Consider the following 20,512-nt stretch of genomic DNA (forward strand, 5'->3'; position numbering starts at 1 on the left):
AGGGGGTCCAGAGGTCCAAGCCAAAGTCAGGAATCCAAAAGCCAAAGTCAAGAGCCGGAGTGGATGCTAGGATGTCAGGTATGTGACTAGTTGCTTCCACAAAGCCTCCTCCCAAAGCCCACAGCTATATAGCCCTCTGCTGCCTGTTGCTCATTTGGGCTAATTGCTGTCTCAGAGCAGCAGCCAGGATCCTGCCGAAACTTAAGCATCCTCACACTTAGAAGGGCCAGAATCCTTTCAACACTCAGGGAGCGTCTTACTTGTGAGCGTGCCGCCCTCCTCCGATCCCTGAGGTCCCGACGAAGGCGGTCACGCACACGAGCCACCCGAGAGGGCGAGGCAGGGGGGCTTGGATCTTCTTCAGCAGGAGGCAGGGGCACTGGTGCAGGTGGCAGGGGCACAGTTCCTTCTGCAGGCTCTGCAGGCTCGGCTTCTTCTGCAGGGTCCCCAGCACCCATGACAGTCTGCTTCCCTTCAAATTTGGGCAATCTGTAAGGCCTATCATTCATATGTAGTGACATCATCTTAAAAAACAGCTGCCGCTGACCACTGGATTGATTCCCAAATAAAAAACAACAATATCAAAATATGAGAATTGGGGGGGGGGGGGACTAGGAATGAATCCCGGAATGGTAGCAAGAGACCCAGAAATCCAAGATTTTTTAAAAAAAATCCCAAATCTGAAATTAAACCAGATCTTTTTTGCAGTGCATATCCATGTTATATTCCAAATGTAGGTACAACAAAGAGGTGTGGGCTTGAGGAGAAGACAAATTATTATGGGGGGCAAATTGTCCTTCAACTTTATAGGTCCAAAGTTGTGAAAGGATTTGAAAGGAATTAAACCAGCACAAATCCAGACATGAAAGGTAATAAACAGAAATAAAAACGTAACCATTTAGCACAGGTGAAAAATGTTCATGCTAGCTGCCCATGATAACAAGCTGGCCACTTTATTTTGCACTGTATTAAAAGGCACCTTCACATAAAAGCACATTAAAGTAATCCAACAACTAGGTTACAAAATATGTATCAGTGTGGCAATACTGAATAATGCAATTCACTTCATTGACTGTCTGCAAGTGGATTTCGCCATTTCACACATTAAAATCCAGTTGTAAAGTGCATTGAAAATGCGTTATGTCATGTGTATGGAAGTGCCCAAAGAGCACTTTCACACATGCTAAATAATGCAGTTTCAATCCACTTCAGCAATGGTTTGCAAGTGGATTTTACCATTTCACACAATAAAATCCAGTTGCAAAGTGCACTGAAAGTGGATTGAAAGTAAGGTATTTAGTGTGTGTGAAAGTGCCCTAAATTGGCCAAGCCAGTCAAAGGAGAAAGCTGACAAACCAGATATAATAATAATAATAATAATAATAATAATAATAATAATAATAATAATAATAATAATAATAATAATAATAATAATAATAATAATAATAATAATAATAATAATAATATTTAATTTGTATCCTGCCCTCCCCGCCGAAGCAGGCTCAGGGTGGCTCACAACATAGACACTTCAACAATTAAAACAATACATATTATAAGTACCTACATATTATAAATCATACTACTATAAAATTAATCATTATTGCATTTAAAAACCTTCTAAGATTAGATTGGTGCTAAAATCTTGATGTTATGCATCATACAGTTTTTTCATGGCAACGGTATTCCTTCAACAGTAAAATTGATTGCTGTGAAATTATTAAGTAAAAGGCAGTTGGAAAAGAGCAGTCTTGCAGGCCCTGCGGAAGTGGGCAAGGCTCTGCAAGGCCCGCACCTCTTCTGGCAGTTGGTTCCACCAGTGGGGGGCTGAAATCAAGAAGGCCCTTTCTCTGGTGACTTTCCATTTGGCCTCCTTCGGCCCAGGGATTGCCAATAGATTTTGAGAACCAGCTCGCAGTACCCTCTGGGGAATATATGGGGAGAGATGGTCCCTAAGGTAAGCAGTAGGGTTGCCAAGTCCAATTTAAGAAATATCTGGGGACTTTGGGGGTGGAGCCAGGAGACTTTGGGGGTGGAGCCAGGAGACATTGGGGCGGAGCCAAGAGCAAGCGTGTGACAAGCATAATTGAACTTCAAGGGAGTTCTGGCCATCACATTTAAAGGGACTGCACATCTTTTTAAATGCCTTCCTTCCATAGGAAATAATGAAGGATAGGGGAACCTTCTTTTGGGGCTCATAGAATTGGACCCCCTGGTCAAATATTTTTGAAACTTTGGAGGTATTTTGGGGAGAGGTATTAGATGCTATATTGAAAATTTGGTGCCTCTATCTCAAAAAACACCCCCCCCCCGAGCCCCTGATACCCACGGCTCAATTCCCCATCATTCCCTATGGGAATCGTTCATGGAGGTGCATGATGGCTGTGGGGGAGGGGGGAAGCCTGTAAAACCGGGGGATCCCCCTCTGGGACCTGGGGATTGGGAAGCCTAGTAAGCAGGTCCTTGGCCATATAGGGCTTTAAAGGTAATAACCAGCACCTTGTAATGAATCCAGTACACTATTGACAGCCAGTGCAGTTTCCGCAGCCCCAGCTGTATGTGCTCCCATCTAGGGCGCTCCAATAACAGCCTGGCCGCTGCATTCTGCACTAGCTGTAGTTTCCGAGTTCAGCACAGTGGCAGTCCCATGTAGACTGGGCACTGACTGTGCACTTTTGGAAATAGCACCAATTTGTTTCTCAACAACACTTTCTCAACAAAATTCTCTCACAGGTCACACCCCAAGTTTCTTCACCTGGTCAAATCCAAAACTGCTAATCCAGCCTCTCTAACTATACTCTCATTCTGTTTGAAGTGCTCAGATGTATCAAAGGATGCTGTCAGATGTTGCAAAATCAACAAGGACAGGTTTTCCTTGTCTATTTGTAATTGAAAGGCATCCACCAACATAACTAAGCCTACTGTGGTCTCAAACCCAAGCCTGAGATTGAAATGGGTCATGAGGAAATACATCATCCCAAAAATACTTTGCTACCAAAATGTAATTACCTTCCTTAAAAAGGGAAAGTTTGCAACTGGTTTATAACCAGACACTCAGAACATTCTCTTGGGCATCTGAGGCAAATCCAAATGGGCATGTGTTCAGAAATTTTCTCCCTCTCTCTCTCTCTTTCTCTTATGAAGTGTTAATGTTTTTCTTCCTGTTCACAGTCTCCCAGGTAAAATTCAAACTTCAGGACTGGCATCTTGCCCATCTGAATGGCACTGTAATTTTGCACAAGGGGGAAGAGACTTTGAAAAACCAATGAAGCTCCCACTGAGAGAGCTCAAGTGGCATTCTCTGTAATCATTCTGTGGGATGGCTGCTGGTAATGTAATTTGTAGGCTCTATCAATTGGATTCAAGAAAGCAAATCAGTAGATTAGGTAATCAGTTATTTGTATCACAGAAGTTTCTATAGCTTTTCCTTGGCTGGACACCTTTGAACCATTTAACAGTTTTCTGTCTGCTTTTTCTGTTTTAAAGGTTTTAAAACTCTGCTATGGTGCTTAATGTCACCACCACTACCCTGATTTTAGGTTCCTTGTGATAAAAGAGAGGCTGCCGAAGAAATTAAGAAAAAGATGGTGACTTGGTTCTCCTCAAGTCAAGGAACCCAAAATCAGGATGGTAGCAGTAGATTATCCTGCCCCTTCCATCTAGGGGTTAATTAGAATGAGCAGAAGAGAAGGAGGTGTGAGGTGTGATGGTGCGTCTTCCAGTCTTCAATTCCCCTCCAAATACCCTGCTTCCACTACAAGAGATCTTTCAGAGGCTTTAGAAAAATCTGCTCTCTCCAATGAGGAATTTACAATCTTTGTTAGGAGTCCCATTATTTAATCCCAACATAGTATTTTCTAGCCAGAAAGGGCAAAGATCTAGTAAGTATAAAGTAGCCTAACAAGATTCCTGTCAACATATGTCAACAATACCAATCTAAATCTATCTGTACAGGAACTGGGCCCACATTCAATGCAGCATCCAAGTTGTAGTTAACGAGAGATATGTATTTGCCCATGAAGTATTAGTGAAGAAAATTACAGAAACATCACAGGTAGGGCCTGAATCACCATCAATAATCTAGATGTTATCAGATTACAGCAGAGGGCTTTCCCATGGTATTGAAATGTAAAGTAGTGGTTTAAAGTAGGACTATTCCTGATACCAACATCCTGTATTCCTGGATGAGTAGTACAATTCTCAATCTTTGTGAAGAGCCGCAAGAAAAGGCTGAAGGTACCATTTTCTTCCCCAAGAGGCCAATCATCTGAAGGAGCACATCCTAGCCTAATCACTGGGAGTTATATAAAAATTGATTCTCAGCACTAAAAAGCATTATGTGTTTAAGGCTTAAAATGCATACAGAAAACAAATAGATGAATTGTTGTGCTAAGCTACTCCATCAAACAAAGCATTACTTTTCTGTCACAGAGCCACCAGATGCCTGAGGGAAATTCACAAGCAGAACAGAATGATGCTATAATGTTCCTTGTCCTCAGCACACAAAAGTTTCAGGCATTCATTTTTTAACATGGAGTTTTCACTTCTAGGTCTCATTTTTCATATCAGCAAACAGACTTACTTTCTAGGTTCTTATCTAATACTTTTTAAAAAGGCTTGATGATGGTAAGCATCATAATGATTGTGGTGACTGATGCCTTATGAACCTGACCTATACCATCTACAATCCAGTACTGTCTAATCCATCAAGCGGCAGTTCTCTCCAGAACTGTCTTAGACATTTTCAGCCCTGTTACATAGCAGCCTTTTAACTGTAATTTCTTTCAAGAGGTGGGATGCATGTTTTACACATGCAATGTGTGTATTCTGCCTCAAGTGTTATGGCCCCATAATCGAAAGTTAAGATATAAAGACACATTTCCATTTATTTTGATAAAACTATAAAGTGAGTTTAGCACAGCGGCTAAGAAATGGGCAGCCCAATCCAGACATATGTGGCGGCCGGCCACTCGGGTATGGGAGAATCTACGGTGCCGCTCGTTGGGTTCCAAAGGGGTTTAGGGCACCAGAGCACGGTGCACCCAAGCCTAGGCCGCTGCCTGTAGATGTGTTAAATATGCTGGAGCATGGGCTCCCAGAGCAGCGCGAGGGCAGGGACAGGAGGGGACACTTCCACAGGGACACCAGGGATTAGCTGGCGGCGGCAGGGAAGCTAGCCCACATGACACTCAGCGGTGGAGAGAGCGCTCCCCGGCGATAGGCTGCCCGCATGCTCCACCCCCCCTCACGCACACACCCAGCCCCATGGTGTGGCTGTGTAATCCTTGGAGAAGCATCTGGTCAGCACGTTCCACTAGCTCCACGGAGCAGCCTACCTGCCAAAGGGGCGAAGCTGAGGCCCTGTTAGTGTCCCTCCCGTGGGATGCATGGCCGGATGGCATCCCAGATGCGTAGGGGCCCCCTGCCAGGACACAGTAGGCCACCCGCTTCAGGCCTTACCCATACACCAAAGGTGCTGGCAACAGTCGACGTGGTGGCTTGCGCTTGAGCCCGCCCACAGAAAATTGGACATCCATGAGGGGTGCGAGGCAGTTTCAAAGTGGCCATGTGCAGGACTCGCCTCCCACCCCCAGATCTCCCTTGAATAAGGACTCAATGCAATGTGCAGGGATAAGATTTATTAAAGGGCCGGGCTGTAGAGGGGCTGCCACCCGGCCACCTTACAGGAAGCTGCTTCAAGCTGCGGTGGGCAGAGGCGGCCACCCAATGGGCGGAGCCGTGGGGTGGCCGGTCCCATCAGGGGCAGGCACAGCATCCCAGATGTCGCCCCCAACGGTGCCCGTGTGCAGCATCTCCCTGCCCGCCTCGCCGGGGGGGCCACCTTGGGAACAGCAGGAGCAGCCCCTCCGCCGGCCACCAGGGACTGGTTGATATTGGCGAGCAGCCGCTCTACCCTCGCACCCCACTCCTGCGACTGCCTTGCCATGGCCAGGAGACCGGACAGGTGCCCAATATCTGTGGACACAGTCCCCTCCATCCCCACCATCTAGCGTTGACCACCCCACCAAGCTTTCCCACGGGACACCAGCAGGGTATCTGTTGGCCTCAACAGCCCTATGCCGCCGCTCATGCAGGGTCCCTCACAGCTCCAGTGGTGTCTGGAAGCTGTGGTGGAGCGCCTCGGGGAAGCAACATGGCCACTGCAGCCCACACCACAGCGTGCAAATCATGGGGGCCCGTGGCGGGTGGTGCCCTCTCATTCCGCTGCCAGAGCCTCCCCGGGTGTGGCCGTTGCACATCCTCCCCGCTCTCTATGTGTGGGTTGCACGGTGGCGACGAAGACGCCATCGGGCACGCAGATACCGGGAGTGTCTGAGCACTTTGCATCTTGAGGATGCCACCTGTCTGGACCGCTTTCACCTGTACCGGAACAGGCACCACTTCTACAGCCTCAGCGTGCAGGCATCCTGCGACCACCAGGGACTCTTCACAGATCTGGTGGCGAAGTTCCCAGGTAGTGTACATGACATCCAGATCTTCACGTCCTTGGGCCTCAATCGCTTCCTGGCAGCCTGGCCAAATGGGAAGGGGTGGTTGCTAGGTAAGGCCAGCAGGTGGCGGTGTGGGGCTCCCATCCCGTCCTCACCATCCTGTCCTCCACAGGTGACCGAGGGTGCCCATTGCTGCCCTACCTGCTGATGCCGTACCAGGAGGACTGGGCAGCATACAACCAGGTGCACAGGGCCACTCGCATGGTCATCAAGCGTACCTTCGGACAGCTGAAGATGAGGTTCCGCTTCCTGCACAACACAGGTGGCCAATGCAGCATGCAGCCCCTGCCTGTGGCTAAGCTTACCCCCCAGGACCTTCCCCCCCCAGACCCTGGGTCACTGATGGGGGAGAATGAGGAGGCGGAGGCATGGACCTCCACCCAGCATTACTTTGGGGGGCACTGGCATTGGGAGGGTGTGTGAGCTCACATATGGGCAATCGGCGCGCAGGCAGGGCACCCAGGGAAAACAGCATGCCATGAGTGCAGGCGCTCACACTCCCAGGGCCACCAGGGGGACACCGCATGCTCCCATGTATGCTGATGCCTCTTGGGAACTTCATTCTATTATTAAACCAGAATTGTCAGGACCATTCTCGGGATCCCTTCAAAAATTCATGCACTTGTTGGAAAAGGCATGGGGAAGACGAAATGGCAGGCAGAGCTGAAGTCCTGGGGGGAGACACAAAAAAGAAAGACAAGGTAGAAAAACATAGGGAGGGGATGCGGGAACCCCTGTGCAATGCAGGAAGTGCCTCGGCAGGGTTCTGTCAGGTAGGGCACCACGGCAGGCATTCTGTGAGGTGTGAGTGGCCACAGACTCAACTCCCAGCTGAAGCCGTCCCTCGGCAAACAGCAATCAACGGGGACAATAGCCGTTACTCACACCTCCCCACGTGCTCCCTGGGCTGAGCAGGCGCACATTCAAGTCCACAGGTTTATCTCATTTGCATATCCAGAAGCCCCCACGGCGGCCCTCACCACCCCCCACTTGTGGCCCCTGCGTGACCCCACCAAGCCCACTCCAAAGGGGGCCAGGAGGAGCCGATCATGCCGACACTCTCAGCCAGGATCAACCCAGTCTCCGGCATGTAGCAGCTGTAAGCTGCCTCAGAACACAGCGGAGGTGGCTTGGCTTAGCGAGCTATTCCTCCGCCTCATTAAGCTGCGCCTGTGGGTTCGAGGTCGCCCTGGACTGCTCACATGCCCAGCTTCCCTCTTTATTAAGCCTGCCATTCAGCTGCCATTATTTTTGGTTGGCCAAGTCAATTCCCTGGGTCGCCCCCCCCTTTTCTGTGGGCACCCATCCCGATATCAGCCCCCCCCTATCAGCTGCATCACAGACCCAGGCGGTGTGGACACATGGTGCAGCCCCAGACAGGTGTCTGCTTCTCCGCCTATCAGCCCCTGCCCTTTACCGCTATTGCCCACTGCATCTCCCACACAATTGCACTAAGTGGGTGCCCTGAGAGTCCCCCCAGCCACAGAGCCATGCCCTTGGGACAGCCATGAGCAGAGTGCACAGGGGATACAGGGGGCCGGGGCGAGGTGGAAAAAGTGAAAGACACAGAAGACGAGATGGGCGTGCTGGGCTAAGTTTATTGATTTGCAAGCAGGGAGAGCAAGCTCATGCGTGGAGGTTCCTGGCTCCCGCAGTCTGAAATGCTGTTGCTGGAGGACGGGGCTGATGGGGCCAGCTGGCTGTGCTCCGGTGACCGCAGAGGCTGGAGTGCAGCGTACACACCTGAAAGACAGAGAGACGGGGGGGGGGGGGAACCTTGCCGGTTGCAGGCATAGGACTCCACCCCTGGGCGAGCCTGCGGGGAGCAGAGCGAGCGCCCTGGCCGTCTCCAGTGGAGCCATCCCACACAATTCCAGCTGTCCTGCATAATGAGCCAGCTGAATCGCATGCAAGTCTGCAATCACGGCAGCCACGGGGCGGGGGGGGGGGCTGGCGCGAGTGGCAGGACCTGCCCTAGACGGCGAGTTGCTGGCTGGGCTGCAGAAAGCCGGGACACGTGTCGCACACTCTTTGCCCCAGCACGGGGATGCCCGAGACATGGGGTGGGGGGCCGTCAGCAGGATGGATGGCCAGAGCACACCCCCACATGCACATGTATGGTGGCCGGCACCCCGGCTGAAGATGCAACCATGCTGGATGGTCTTGGGGGCTGGGGGCCACGGGGACTCATAGCTGGACTCCACCAAGTGCACCCCTCCTTGCGCTAAGTCCGCACTGCATGGCCTCCGGAGCAGAGTGTCGTGCCGTGCGCCCTACCCTCCCTGGGGAGTTGTGCATGTCAGGAGTCAGGGGGGCACTGATTGGGTGTGGGAGGGGGGCCGTGCCCAGCCTGGAGCGGGAGGGGATTGGTGGGGTGATAACATGGCTCCCGAATGGGTTTGTGCGTTGCCACTGGTGTGTGCTTTCTGCTTCCACTACTGCCTATGGGGTACGCCAGCATTTTGCTGACCAGCAGCGGCCATGCCCCTCCTACGCCGAAGTGCTGCCTTACACCTCTGCTGCATCCTCAAGTGTGGCACACTGTGGTGGCTGGAGAGTGGAGAAGCTCCATTTCTGCCAGCGCGAAGGAGGATCTGCCGGCGTAGGTCTCCTTACTGCTGGCGTAGCGGTAAGTCCGCTTCCACAGCACTTTCAGCCCCCCCCCCTCTGGATTGTGTTCTAAAGCATGAATTGGAAAGTCCTTGATTCATATCATATCTCTGCTATTAAATGAAAAAGTGATCTTAAGCAGTCATGCTCTCTCAGCCTCAGCTCCCCATTTCCAGTATGGGGATAATGAAACTCACCTACTTTACAAGCTATTGTAAGGGCATGGTTGTCAAAAGACCAGGAGAAAAATGTCCTGTCTCTGTAATGGCTTAATGGAAAGGTGATCTTTTTTTCCTCCATACCATGAAAAGCTTCAGCTTACTGTTTCCACATAGTAAGCTGCTATTAAAGTGATGGGTTGGTGGTGAAATCGTATGATATAACCTGATTTTGTCAGATCTTAGAAGCTAAGCAGGGTCAAAGCTTGGATAAGGGATCACCAAGGAAGACTCTGCAGAGGAAAGCAATGGCAAACTACCTGTGCTTCTCACTTGCTTTGAATGACTCTTGTTGGAGTGGCCATAAGTTGGATGCGACTTGATGGAACACACATATACGTACTCTGAACACGTGAAGTACTATACAAATGCTAAGCATTATTATTTGGCTATTATTTGGCTTCATATATGAAGTAAGCAACAAAATTAGTGCATTAAGAAAGCAAAGTGGAGAAGGAAGCCACTACAGCAGCTTTATAAATATAAGATGACTATGTCTTGGAGAAACTTATGAATTAAAAGCATGATGTTTCAGTAGTATTTTTCCCCAAACAAAATGGCAACCACCATAACCACCTCAGGAGAAACAAGTGCAGTACTCCAGTATGTGATATGAAAGACATTTGATGCTAAGAATGTAGCTAGTTTGTGTTTGTCTGAGTTTAATAAGACCACTCCAATTTCCTTTAGAACAAAATCTGTGCAGTTCCATGCTAGGAAGTTGACAGTGCAATCCTAAACAGTTACACCCTTCTAAACAAAATTAACTTCAATGGACTTGAAAAGGGGATAACTCTGCTTAATATATGCCCGTTAGAGTTTCTGCCCATGCAACATGCAACTGATAGAAAATGTCATAAACACTAATAACACAAGATTAATTGACAAACCTTTTTGAAAATGACTTAAATAAACTCACAGGAAATGTGGCAATTGAAACTACTGATTCAGTTAAATTAAAAACCAGGGTCACTCACCATTATTCCAGTAAGCAAGCAGACTCCTTTCCCACAGTACGTATTAGGTACCATATCACCATATCCAATGGAAAGAAAAGTTATTGAAATCAACCACATTGCTCCAAGGAAGTTGCTAGTAACATCCTGTTGATCATGATACCTGAAAAATATATAATTACTTTTATCAGGAATGCTTTTTAAAATATATTTTTCCCTATATACTTGAACAAAATGCTTATGAATACATCCAGCAGTGGGACTCTTGTGCCCTGTTATGTGTGCAGATTTGCAGAAATCTGTCTCCCAGATATATGGTTTTTGCTGTCAAGGCTGACAATGCTTTCTATTAAGACGAGTGGGAAACCAGACCCTGATTTACAAAGAATTTTTAAACATTGAGAATTTACCTCTTGCTAATTAATTTCAGATTCATCTGTAGCTTGTATAGTTTTACCAGTTAATTTTAAACAAAATTATATATACACACATACTTATATTGGCCACTGTGTGACACAGAGTGTTGGACTGGATGGGCCGCTGGCCTGATCCAACATAGCTTCTCTTATGTTCTTAAAATTCATGCCATCATTTGAACCATAAGGAATACAAGGTGCAGATAGTCAGAGACATTAACAAAGAACATCTGCACAGAACTATTCTGGTATTGATGTAGCCAGCCCAAAGAACAGTAATCTCTAAAACACAAAGGGAAAAAAACCCCACTTTCTACATTGCGCCACACTAACAGCACAATTACTAAATGTAATTCTGAACATTTTACTTGAAGAAGAGCTGGTTTTCATACCCTGCTTTTCCCTACCCAAAGGCGTCTCAGAGTGGCTTACAATCAATCACCTTCCATCGATACTTATTGATAATTATAATAATCTCTCAATTAAGATATTTGTTAATTAAAATATTTTTCTCTTAATATACCTGTTGATTTCAATTAAGATACTGATTAACACAAATTTATTAGGTGGTTAGGTAACTGAAATCCAAAAAGATTCTACTCCTTCTAACAGTGAAATTAGCAGGAGTTCTACCACTGGTTTCAGTAAGGATGAAATCACTCATAAAAGTCCTAGTGATTTATATTTGGCAAGGCAATAGTCCAGATTCCTTTGCTGTATTAGGTTTGTTGAAGAAATGGTAACTGATGTGCTCCTTTCCCTAATATGGCTCAAATGAAAACTCTGACTCCCAGCATTATTTTTTGTTCACACTAGTATCTGTATTGAGTGATGCATGGCTACAATAGCTGCCTGTTATCTGAATACAATTGCTACCCATCAGTTCTGCCATGACAGCTGTTTCACATTCATCTTAATGCCAACCAGTAAAAAGAATTAAATGTTACATCCTTGCTACTTTATATAGACTTGGCTGTTACAGTTTAGCCTGCTCAATACTGATAATTTCATTTAAAAAAATAATCACAACTTAGCACTTTATTTTCCTAAATAACGCAAAACAAAGCTTATTTGGGTATTAATATTCTGAAATAATGTAGAAAAAGGTTTTAAGTTATAAACCAGCCTGATCTAAGCAAACTATAGCTCGGTTAAACACTATACAGTTATACTAATAATAGCTAAAACTATACATTAGGGGTGTGCATGGAAAAAAATCATTAAAATTCAGTTTTGGGTTGATTAGACAAAAAAATAATCACTATTCCCTTGGAAAGCTGAATCTCATATTAGGTAAAGAAAAAAAACCCTGAAAAAAATCAGTATTCCCAATTTTTTTCCGGTTCCATTATATTCTATGGGCCATTTTAGTCAATCCCTCAGAGTACTTTCCATGGCCTGGGGGGAAGGCGGTTTGAGTGAGAAGCACCAAATTTGCTGGGTACCTGCCAGAGCCTCTCTCCAAAAGAACCTCCAAGTTTCAAAAAGATTGGACCAAGGGGTACAATCTTATGGGCACCCAAAGAGGGTGCCCCTATCCCAAATGAAATCAATGGCTGCAAAAACTCCATTGGTTTCAGTTGTGGGGAAAACATGACTAAGGTCAAATAAGGGAATGCCTTACCGAAAAAACAGTGTTTTTTCAGTCAGTGGCAGAACCAGTGCATGTGCCCAGCAGAGGCAATGCTAGTATGGCATTGCCCAAAAAAACAAAAACACCAACAGGACAAAGATCAAATTGGGTAGGAGGGATTTCCTGGGGAACCATTGTTGCCAATCGCCAGGTGAGGGCTGGATTGCTCTCCAGGTGGCAGAGATCAGCTCCCCTGGAGAAAACAGCTGCTTAAATTACGGTTGCCAGCCTTCAAGTGGGGCCTGGAGATCTCCTGCTTATAAGATCTTATCTGACCTACTTAGAGGCGAAGTGCTAAAGCTCTATGTGAACAATGTTATTCAAAGAATTTCCTGTCTCATACCCTAATTATTTTTAAAAGCCTACTAATAGCCCTAACTAAGTTGTAAAAACTCAGAAGCACCCACTGAACAACTCTCAGACCAACCGGCTTGCCCCTGAAAAACAACCTCCTGGAAGTCAAAACTATGCCCCCCAACAAAGCAATTAAACATTTTTTAAAAATGCCTAGGCAAGGGCAGCCTTTCCCCCAACCCAAAGTAGCCCCCCCTTAACAGCCCTCCCTTTAACCCATTAGGCAAATTTAAAAAGACCTAACAGGAAAATATTTTTAAGCATTGCCAGGCAAACCAGGAGATGTCTTCTTCCTGCAGCCAGGGACAGGAGTCAGGGAGCAGGATATTCTTCCAGAAATGTTCAAGGAATTCAGCAGCGGGGTAATGCTCTCTGGCCATGCACAGGAGATTTTCAAAATGTGAAAAATCCCCTGTGACTGGCATGTACTTCTTTGGTCCTAATTGGCCAGATTGTCCATCTCTCCCTCTCCACCTTTCTTCCTGCTGGCTGCTAGGCCTTACAAAGGAAAGCAATTCAACTATACTGTGTAATTAAAGGAAACACAAAGGCATGATACATTACATACTAGCCTTATGTTTAGCTATTTATTTTAGAAGACCATTCCTTTGCTACTCCATTCCTGAGTATGTGTGAAATTATAAATACTAACCATTTATTCTTATTTGCAGTAAAATAATAAACTTGCTGCAACAAATCCCTCCCCTCCCCCCATTGCCATGATTGAGTTCATACTAATAAAACAGTTGTTAACTTGATGCTGAGTGATTGAGGAACACATTCAGAATCTTCAGACCTCTTAATGGATTCTAATTGTAGAGACAAAAGAAGATGAAAGATTCCCCTGAAGTATGCAAGGAAGATGAGTATTCTTCTCTCCTTCCCTCTGCCATTCTCCTGATTCCAAAAAAAAGGCCGATTTTTTTTTTTTTTTGCTTTTTCTCTGCTATGCTTAATTCGGCTACCAGGTCAGATCAGAGAATCTGACTCGGCTTTATGAAAGTCTAAAATTACCGAAAAAGACATTCTTGGGGGGAGTTTTCACATTTTATCTTTACCAAATGTACACCCCTACTACACATCTGAAACTTGTCAATTTGACAGTGGTGAAATAACTATGTTAGACATATCTCAAAATAATAAATCTTCTGTCTTTCAATCCTAGTTGAAATAAGGTGGTATAAAGTGGTTCATTCTTTCATTTTTCATTTAAATACACTGAATGTTTTGTACTTCGCTTTTAATTAATTCTTGTTTAAAATGAAAAAAGCAAAAATGCAACTAATTTGAATGAATGTCTCAAGTAAATCTCACTAAACACAAATATTTGACAGTTTTCAAAGATACAGTGAAAGGGCTTTAGATCTGGTAACGAGTATAAAAGTCACTAATGTCCAATTCGTGGAAATGTTCCATAAGCTCCCTGGTAGATGAGAGTTTTTGCATGGTGAAAAGCAGTTAGGTTCCTTTCTTTTTCACCATGCAGATATCATCACCTGTATCTAAAAAAGAATGGCATAATCATTTTACATAAGATGTCATTCAAAGACCACAGTAGTCAGAACTGAATACTTTCTTGAAACCCATACTGCAGCAGGCACAAAAGAAATGCACAGGATCATTAATCACAAATACAAACTGCAGTTCTGCATGCTACTAGGAAGTAGTATGTTATTAGAAAGTTTACAGTGGCAAACCAAACTATGGTTTTGATCTCATGTCATATTATTAACATAGAAGAGGATACAAAGGCAATGATTTTTCTGAGGGATATATACATTTTATGTGTGGCGTGTGTATGTATGTATTTTAGATTTCTCTGTGGGATGCATACAAAAGCATTTTTATTGTGCAATGTACTATTATGCTTATTTTTCTATAGCAGGTGTGGCCTAATTTGCTTAATGAAAGAGCCACATAGAATAAATGTCAGATGTCTGAGAGCCTCGAGTCAGGAAGGCAGGAAGGCAAATAGATGGGGGGAGGGTAGAAGGAAGGAGAGGTGGAAAGAAAGCAACTTTAACTTTAAATGTCTTCTCTAAGCCACCAGCTGGCTTGGCTTGGAGAAGTGATTTAAAGAGAAAAATGTCTTCTCCAAGCTGGTAGATAGGGCAGTGGGGGCTTCAAGAGCCACACAATATGTGTGAAAGAGTCACAGGTGGCTCCCAAGCCACAGTTTGGCCATCCCTGTTCTATAGCAAGGAGATTTACAATGCAATCTTAGGCAAACACACCCTTCTAAGTCCACTGAAGTCTAGAGCTGAATTTACTGAGACACTAAGGGTGATTCTGCACAGTCACTTCCCCTGGAGCATGCTGACAAAGTAATTCTGAGTTTTGAAAGAGTTCCACACATGCTGATCCGGAACAGGGTTTTGATCTGGGTTTTGCAAAGCTTCTTGTGAGTTTTCTGAACTCCTCTTTTTACAGATGTTTCTGTTTTAATTTGGCTGTCAAACCGCGGCAGTGTGAACAGAACTCTTCCTTTCAGGTCTATTTTTCCTGCCTCTGCCCTGGTGATAATGCCCTCCATGCCTCCTCCTTTTCTCACGTGCCTGCTGTGATGTTGCACGGTGACCCGACAACCCTTTTTTTAAAAAAACCCAAACAAACCCATTCCTCATTTGCGTAACAATTTCGCTCAATGCAACTGCAAAAAACTGTTGCTGTGGCTATAACCAACACATGGCTATGCACAAACACACACAAAACACACCCGCTGTTTTGTTTTTTTGAAAAATGTAGGTGATTTGTGTTGGGATGCAATTTTGAGCACTGCTGCACTCCTGGCTTTTCTTCCCAGCTCCAGGCTGCCTCCCCTGCAGAAGGAGGCAACCGAGAGCATGCTGCCTTTTTCCTCCACCCAAATCTTGGATGGGAGAAAGGGGCATGGGGCTCTTCTTCCTGGCTCCCAGACTGCCTCCTGAAAGGGGAGGCAGCTGGGAGTGAGGCTGTTCTGCTTTTTTCCCCTCTGCCTGAGTGTCGGGCGGGGGATGGGGCAGTTGTGCTACTCTGCCTCACTCCAAGGCTGTCTCCCCTGCAAGAGGAGGCAGCCTCAGAGCAAGGCAGTTCTCCTCCAAGCCTGGCTAGGAAGCCAGTCTCGGAGGAGAACTCACACTGGCGCGCTGTCTGGCCACTCTCAGCTTCCCACATCTGTGACCCAGAAAGCTGAGAGCAGCAGGGTGGGTGGAGGGAATACCCAGTGGTGCCCTGTAGTCACCGGGAGAGGGAGAAGAGAAGGGAGGTTTGTGTTGATGGTGAAGGAACGTAACACGGGCGAGAAGGGGGGAAGCTTCCAGCTCTCTTGCCCCCATCTCTCTGCTCTTCCTCCTTCCCACATTCTCTGCAAGAGAAACCTTCTCCCCCCACTCTTTTTAGCATAATGTTCAATGGAGAGCAGCATTCCCCAGGGCCTTTATTATCTTTTATTTCTACAAGTGCTACAAGCGCTCTCTGACGTCTGTTTGCTGCCATTCTGCCATTTGCTGCCATGCTGCAGTTGCGAGTTGGGACAAAAATGGCGATTCTCAAACCTTATTGAAAACAAAACATTTCAAGCACTGGCAGCAGCATAGGCAGTCAATTAGCATGCTGGTTTAAAGCAAGCACATAAAACAATGCAGCCTGCAAGGTTGTTGACAATCAGACGGGTTGTATCAAAACCATGCCTCCAATGGAAAAAAAACGGAGGTGGAGATTTCAGTGAAAAAACACTGTGGGCGGGAGGAAGAGTGACAGGGAATGCTCCGGGATAATGTTAGTGCAGGGTGGGGAGGCTGTGGTGTGGAAATAAAAAATCTGAGTTGGGGGAAAGAGACCCGGCTGAACACCGATGCAAGCAAATAGTGCAGAATCAGCTTAAGAGATCTCTGACTGGATCTTCCTGGCATTTTAGAAAGATAAATGACAACTACACAGGATCTGAATTCAGACTGGTGGTAGGAAGAAGAGCTGCAATACTGAAGTACTGGGGGGGGGGGGGAAGTAGCCTAATTTGTATAATATTCAAATTGTTTATTAATTATGCATGTACTCTTGTTAACTACCTAAAAATAAGTTTGGAGAAAAAGGTCCTGACCGGTGTTCCCTCTAAATTGAGTTAGTGCAAGCTAGCTCACAGATTTTTAGCCTCAAGTTCACATATTTTTGTCTTAGCTCAGGAAGGATGACCCCAGAGCACACTAATTTATTCAGTAGCTCACAACTTTAATGCCAGTAGCTCACAAAGTGGAATTTTGCTCACAAGACTCTGCAGCTTAGAGGGAACCTTGGTTCTGACCCTTTAATAGAGGTTTAATATTTGAAAAAGAGCAGTTGAAGCTTTTTCATGGCATGTAAGTAACATCACCTGCTGGCAAATGTTATTCAATCGCACAGAAAAGTCCAACTCTTTGCGACCTCATGAACCACATCACGCCAGGCCCTCCTCCTAAGTTCGCTCAAATGTATGTTCATTGCATCAATAACACTGTCTAACCATCTCATTCTTTGCTGTTCCTTTCTTCTTTTACCTTCAATCTTTCCCAGCATCAGGGTATTCTCCTGTGAGTGCTCGCTTCTCATTTGGTGGCTAAAGTATTTGAGTTTCAGTTTCAGTAACTGACCTTCCAGGGAACAGTCAGGGTTGATTTCCTTTAGGACTGACTGATTTGATCTCCTTGCCATCCAAGGGATTCTCGAGAGTCCTCTCCAGCACCACAGTTTGAAAACATCTGTTCTTCGGTGCTCAGCCTTCCTTATGGTCCAGTTCTCACAGCCATACATTACCATGGGGAATACCATTGCTTTGGCTATACAGACTTCTGTCAGCACTGTGATGTCTCTACATTTTATTATGCTGCTCAGGTTTGCCATAGCTTTCTTCCCAAGGAGCTGGCAAATAAAACCCTATTAAAACTCTACTAAAGAGGCAGGACATTTTTTTCTCCAGGCAGATGGCAACCTTTAAAAACATCTGTTTACCTGACAATATTCATTCTAAGATTAGCTCAGGCTTTTTTCTGAACTGATACCAAAGCTTGTCTGCATCTGCAGCTCTGCATATTTTCACTTAATGTTTTAAATTTTACTTTACTTTAATAATAAAGTATTTAATCATAAAGTAATAAAGTTATTTTAATAATAAAGTATTATTATTAATGTTTAGGCAGAAGTTCCTGTGTAGCAGGTTGTTGTTTTTCTCCAGGGTTGCTAAGTGCCCCCATGCAACAAGTGGGAAGTGGGGAGGCTTACTGGCAGCTGGATGGCCTAGCATTTCAAGCAAGGGTGATGCCACTTCTGTCATGCACCAGAAGTGATATCATAATGTCACCAGAAATGCAGGACACTCTCTGGTATTTGCGCAAAAATTCTATGATTGAAGCCATCTTTACCATAGAGTTTTTATCCCACGTTGCTGGTAATGTAATGACTTCACTTCTGCTGTGTGCCACATCACTGGGAAACATCACTGAAATGCTAAGCTGGGCCTCCCCCACTGCCAGTAAGTCCCACCACCAGCCAGATGATCAGCAGCAGGATTTCCCCCACCCCCACCTCCCAGGCTCCAGCTCTCCACTGCTGATCAGTTGGCTGGCAGGGAGGTGACTTACCACAAAAAAAGGATGTATATCCAATGTCTTAGCAACATGCCTATATGATTTCAGTGTGACCTGGAAGTGACATAGGCACACTGGAACAATGCTCTGGTTTTTGGGTAAAACCTCTATGGTAGAATTAGCTTCTACCACAGAGGTTTTGCCCAAAAACCAGAGCATTGCCCCAACATCCCCAACGTGCCTATGTCAATTCTGGGTCATTTCAGAAGTCATGTGTGCCTGTTGCTAAAACATTGGATGTGACTCCCTGCTCCTAGTAAGCCCACTCCCCGTCCCCTGCCAGCTGCTAGGAGGGGCCTGGAAATCCTATAATCTGCCATGTAAACTCACTGCGTGTGACAGTCACACATTCTCAGCCTAAACTACCTCACAAAATTGTTGTGGGGATAAGTGGAGGGGTGGAGAATGATGTAAAACTGCTTTGGGTCTCCATTGTGGAGAAAAAGTGCCATAAATGAAGTAAATATATAATAAATATACCTGAAAATGGATAGCAGATAAAACGTAGGTTGGTGGGCAGGTGGAAAGGAGAGAAAGAAGCAAAAAAAAAAAAAAAAAGTGAGGATATGGGGGTTAGTCAGGAGAAAAGACAGTGTGAGAGATTCAAAGGAAAGTGAGGTGCCCTGGAAGTACTTGGGTGGGTGTTCCCTATCACACAACTGGGCCTGGGCTGGCAGCTGGCAACAAGCAAAAGGAACATAGTTTTTCCCAGGCAGAGGGTGAAGAAAAAGCTGAAGTCAGGAGCCAGACAAAAGTTGGTTGTTGGTGGGTGGGAAGGAGAAAAGGAAGTGGGAAAAGGGGAGATGCTATGAGAGACTTTCAGGGAAAGGAAATAGGGAGGAAGGGAAACATGAGATGCCCCCTGCAAGTTCTCTGGATCTCCCATTTGTGGTGTTCTAATGCAACACAGAAACTACAGAACAATCTGGAAGCGGGGTGGAAATAGCTGCTGCATAAAGAAACTTAAACAGAACTGAAATACATTGAAATCGAGAAGATGTGATAATTTCAGAAAATGTTTCAGTTATGTGCATAAAACACTATAGCCATGCAGTCCAATCATGTTTAGTTAGAAACAAGCCACAACTCTGGGTATGGCTCCACTATTTGCACAGGTAAACTGCTTTACATAAAGCCACTGTTAGCACTATACCATAAATATAACAAACTCAAGCCAAATTTGTATTATGATATAAATATAAGATTACAATAAAACTCCACAAAAGTAGTTGACACTTGCATATGTGGCAGAATGGGCCTGTTTTGGCCTGCAGGCCCTGTTCACCCTGCCCTCCAAGGTGTTCCCAACACCTGGAGAAGCTTTTCTCTCTCCCAAATTACCTGCCACTGCCAACTGACCTTTTCAGGAATTCCCCACTGGAAGGGTCAGGACTCCAAGCTTCCCATCCAAGGTCTGAGGCCTTGCCTCTGTGACTCCCGCTCCCCAGTGCCTGATCACCATGGGGACCATTTACTGCCCTGTACACCTCTAGAGGAATAGCCACTTGCTGACAGACTGCATTCCCCCGATGCTCCTTTTAAAATAGTGTGCCCAAGATGGTAGAGGTCTATGTGGTACAGAGAACCACTACCAGCTTCAAAAGTTATAAGGTATTAAAAAGAAAATGTTCAGAAGCACACTTTTAGCACAGCACCAGACTGAGCAAGAGATTCAAAAGAAATTAGTAAATGCAATTCTTCCATTCCTCTTTCTCCTGTTTAAAACAATTTTACTAATCTGCAATATATTGTTATACTATTTCCAAAGAAAACAAAGAATAATACAAGTTGACAACAATAGATCACACTTTTCTCCCCTCCTCCTCTCCCACCCTTTTCTTGACTCCCGCCGGAGTTTACTTAAAATTATAAAAAAAAATACAAGGTAATTTTATCAAATCAAGAATCTCCATTCCTCTTTCTATAAATGCCCCATCAGATGTTAAAATATAGGACAGGCTTATTAGCTTAGGAAGTTACAGATCTTTACAGAATTACCATTACCTCAATGCTTCCTTCAGCTCTCCATGACAATCACACGGCCAATGGCTACATCCTCTATACCTCAGTTAAGAGGTCTGCTTGTTCTGATGGACTCTGCATCAAAGAAACCTTTCTTCTGGCTCCCCTGAGTTTTATCACTTCTCTTTTCCCCACCCATTGATCAAGTTAGGTTAGGCCAGTGAAGCTTTTTCTGAAGTCACTAGAATTTTCCTTCC

General features: G+C 45.5%; 1 protein-coding gene across 2 annotated transcripts in view; it reads right to left on the minus strand.

The window, feature by feature from the left end:
- Nucleotides 1–20,512, minus strand: part of KCNN2 (potassium calcium-activated channel subfamily N member 2) — a 173,819-nt gene that overhangs the window by 64,875 nt on the left and 88,432 nt on the right. For both annotated transcript variants that reach the window (XR_009555265.1, XM_060235589.1), the window contains exon 4: nt 10,315–10,456. Coding sequence is in view for 1 of the 2 variants with exons in the window: in XM_060235589.1 (XP_060091572.1) it covers nt 10,315–10,456 (142 nt within the window). In the remaining variant the exon portion in view is untranslated. The remainder of the gene's footprint in view (nt 1–10,314; nt 10,457–20,512) is intronic.

The sequence above is a fragment of the Heteronotia binoei genome, chromosome 4 (assembly GCF_032191835.1).
Source record: "Heteronotia binoei isolate CCM8104 ecotype False Entrance Well chromosome 4, APGP_CSIRO_Hbin_v1, whole genome shotgun sequence".
NCBI lineage: Eukaryota > Metazoa > Chordata > Lepidosauria > Squamata > Gekkonidae > Heteronotia > Heteronotia binoei.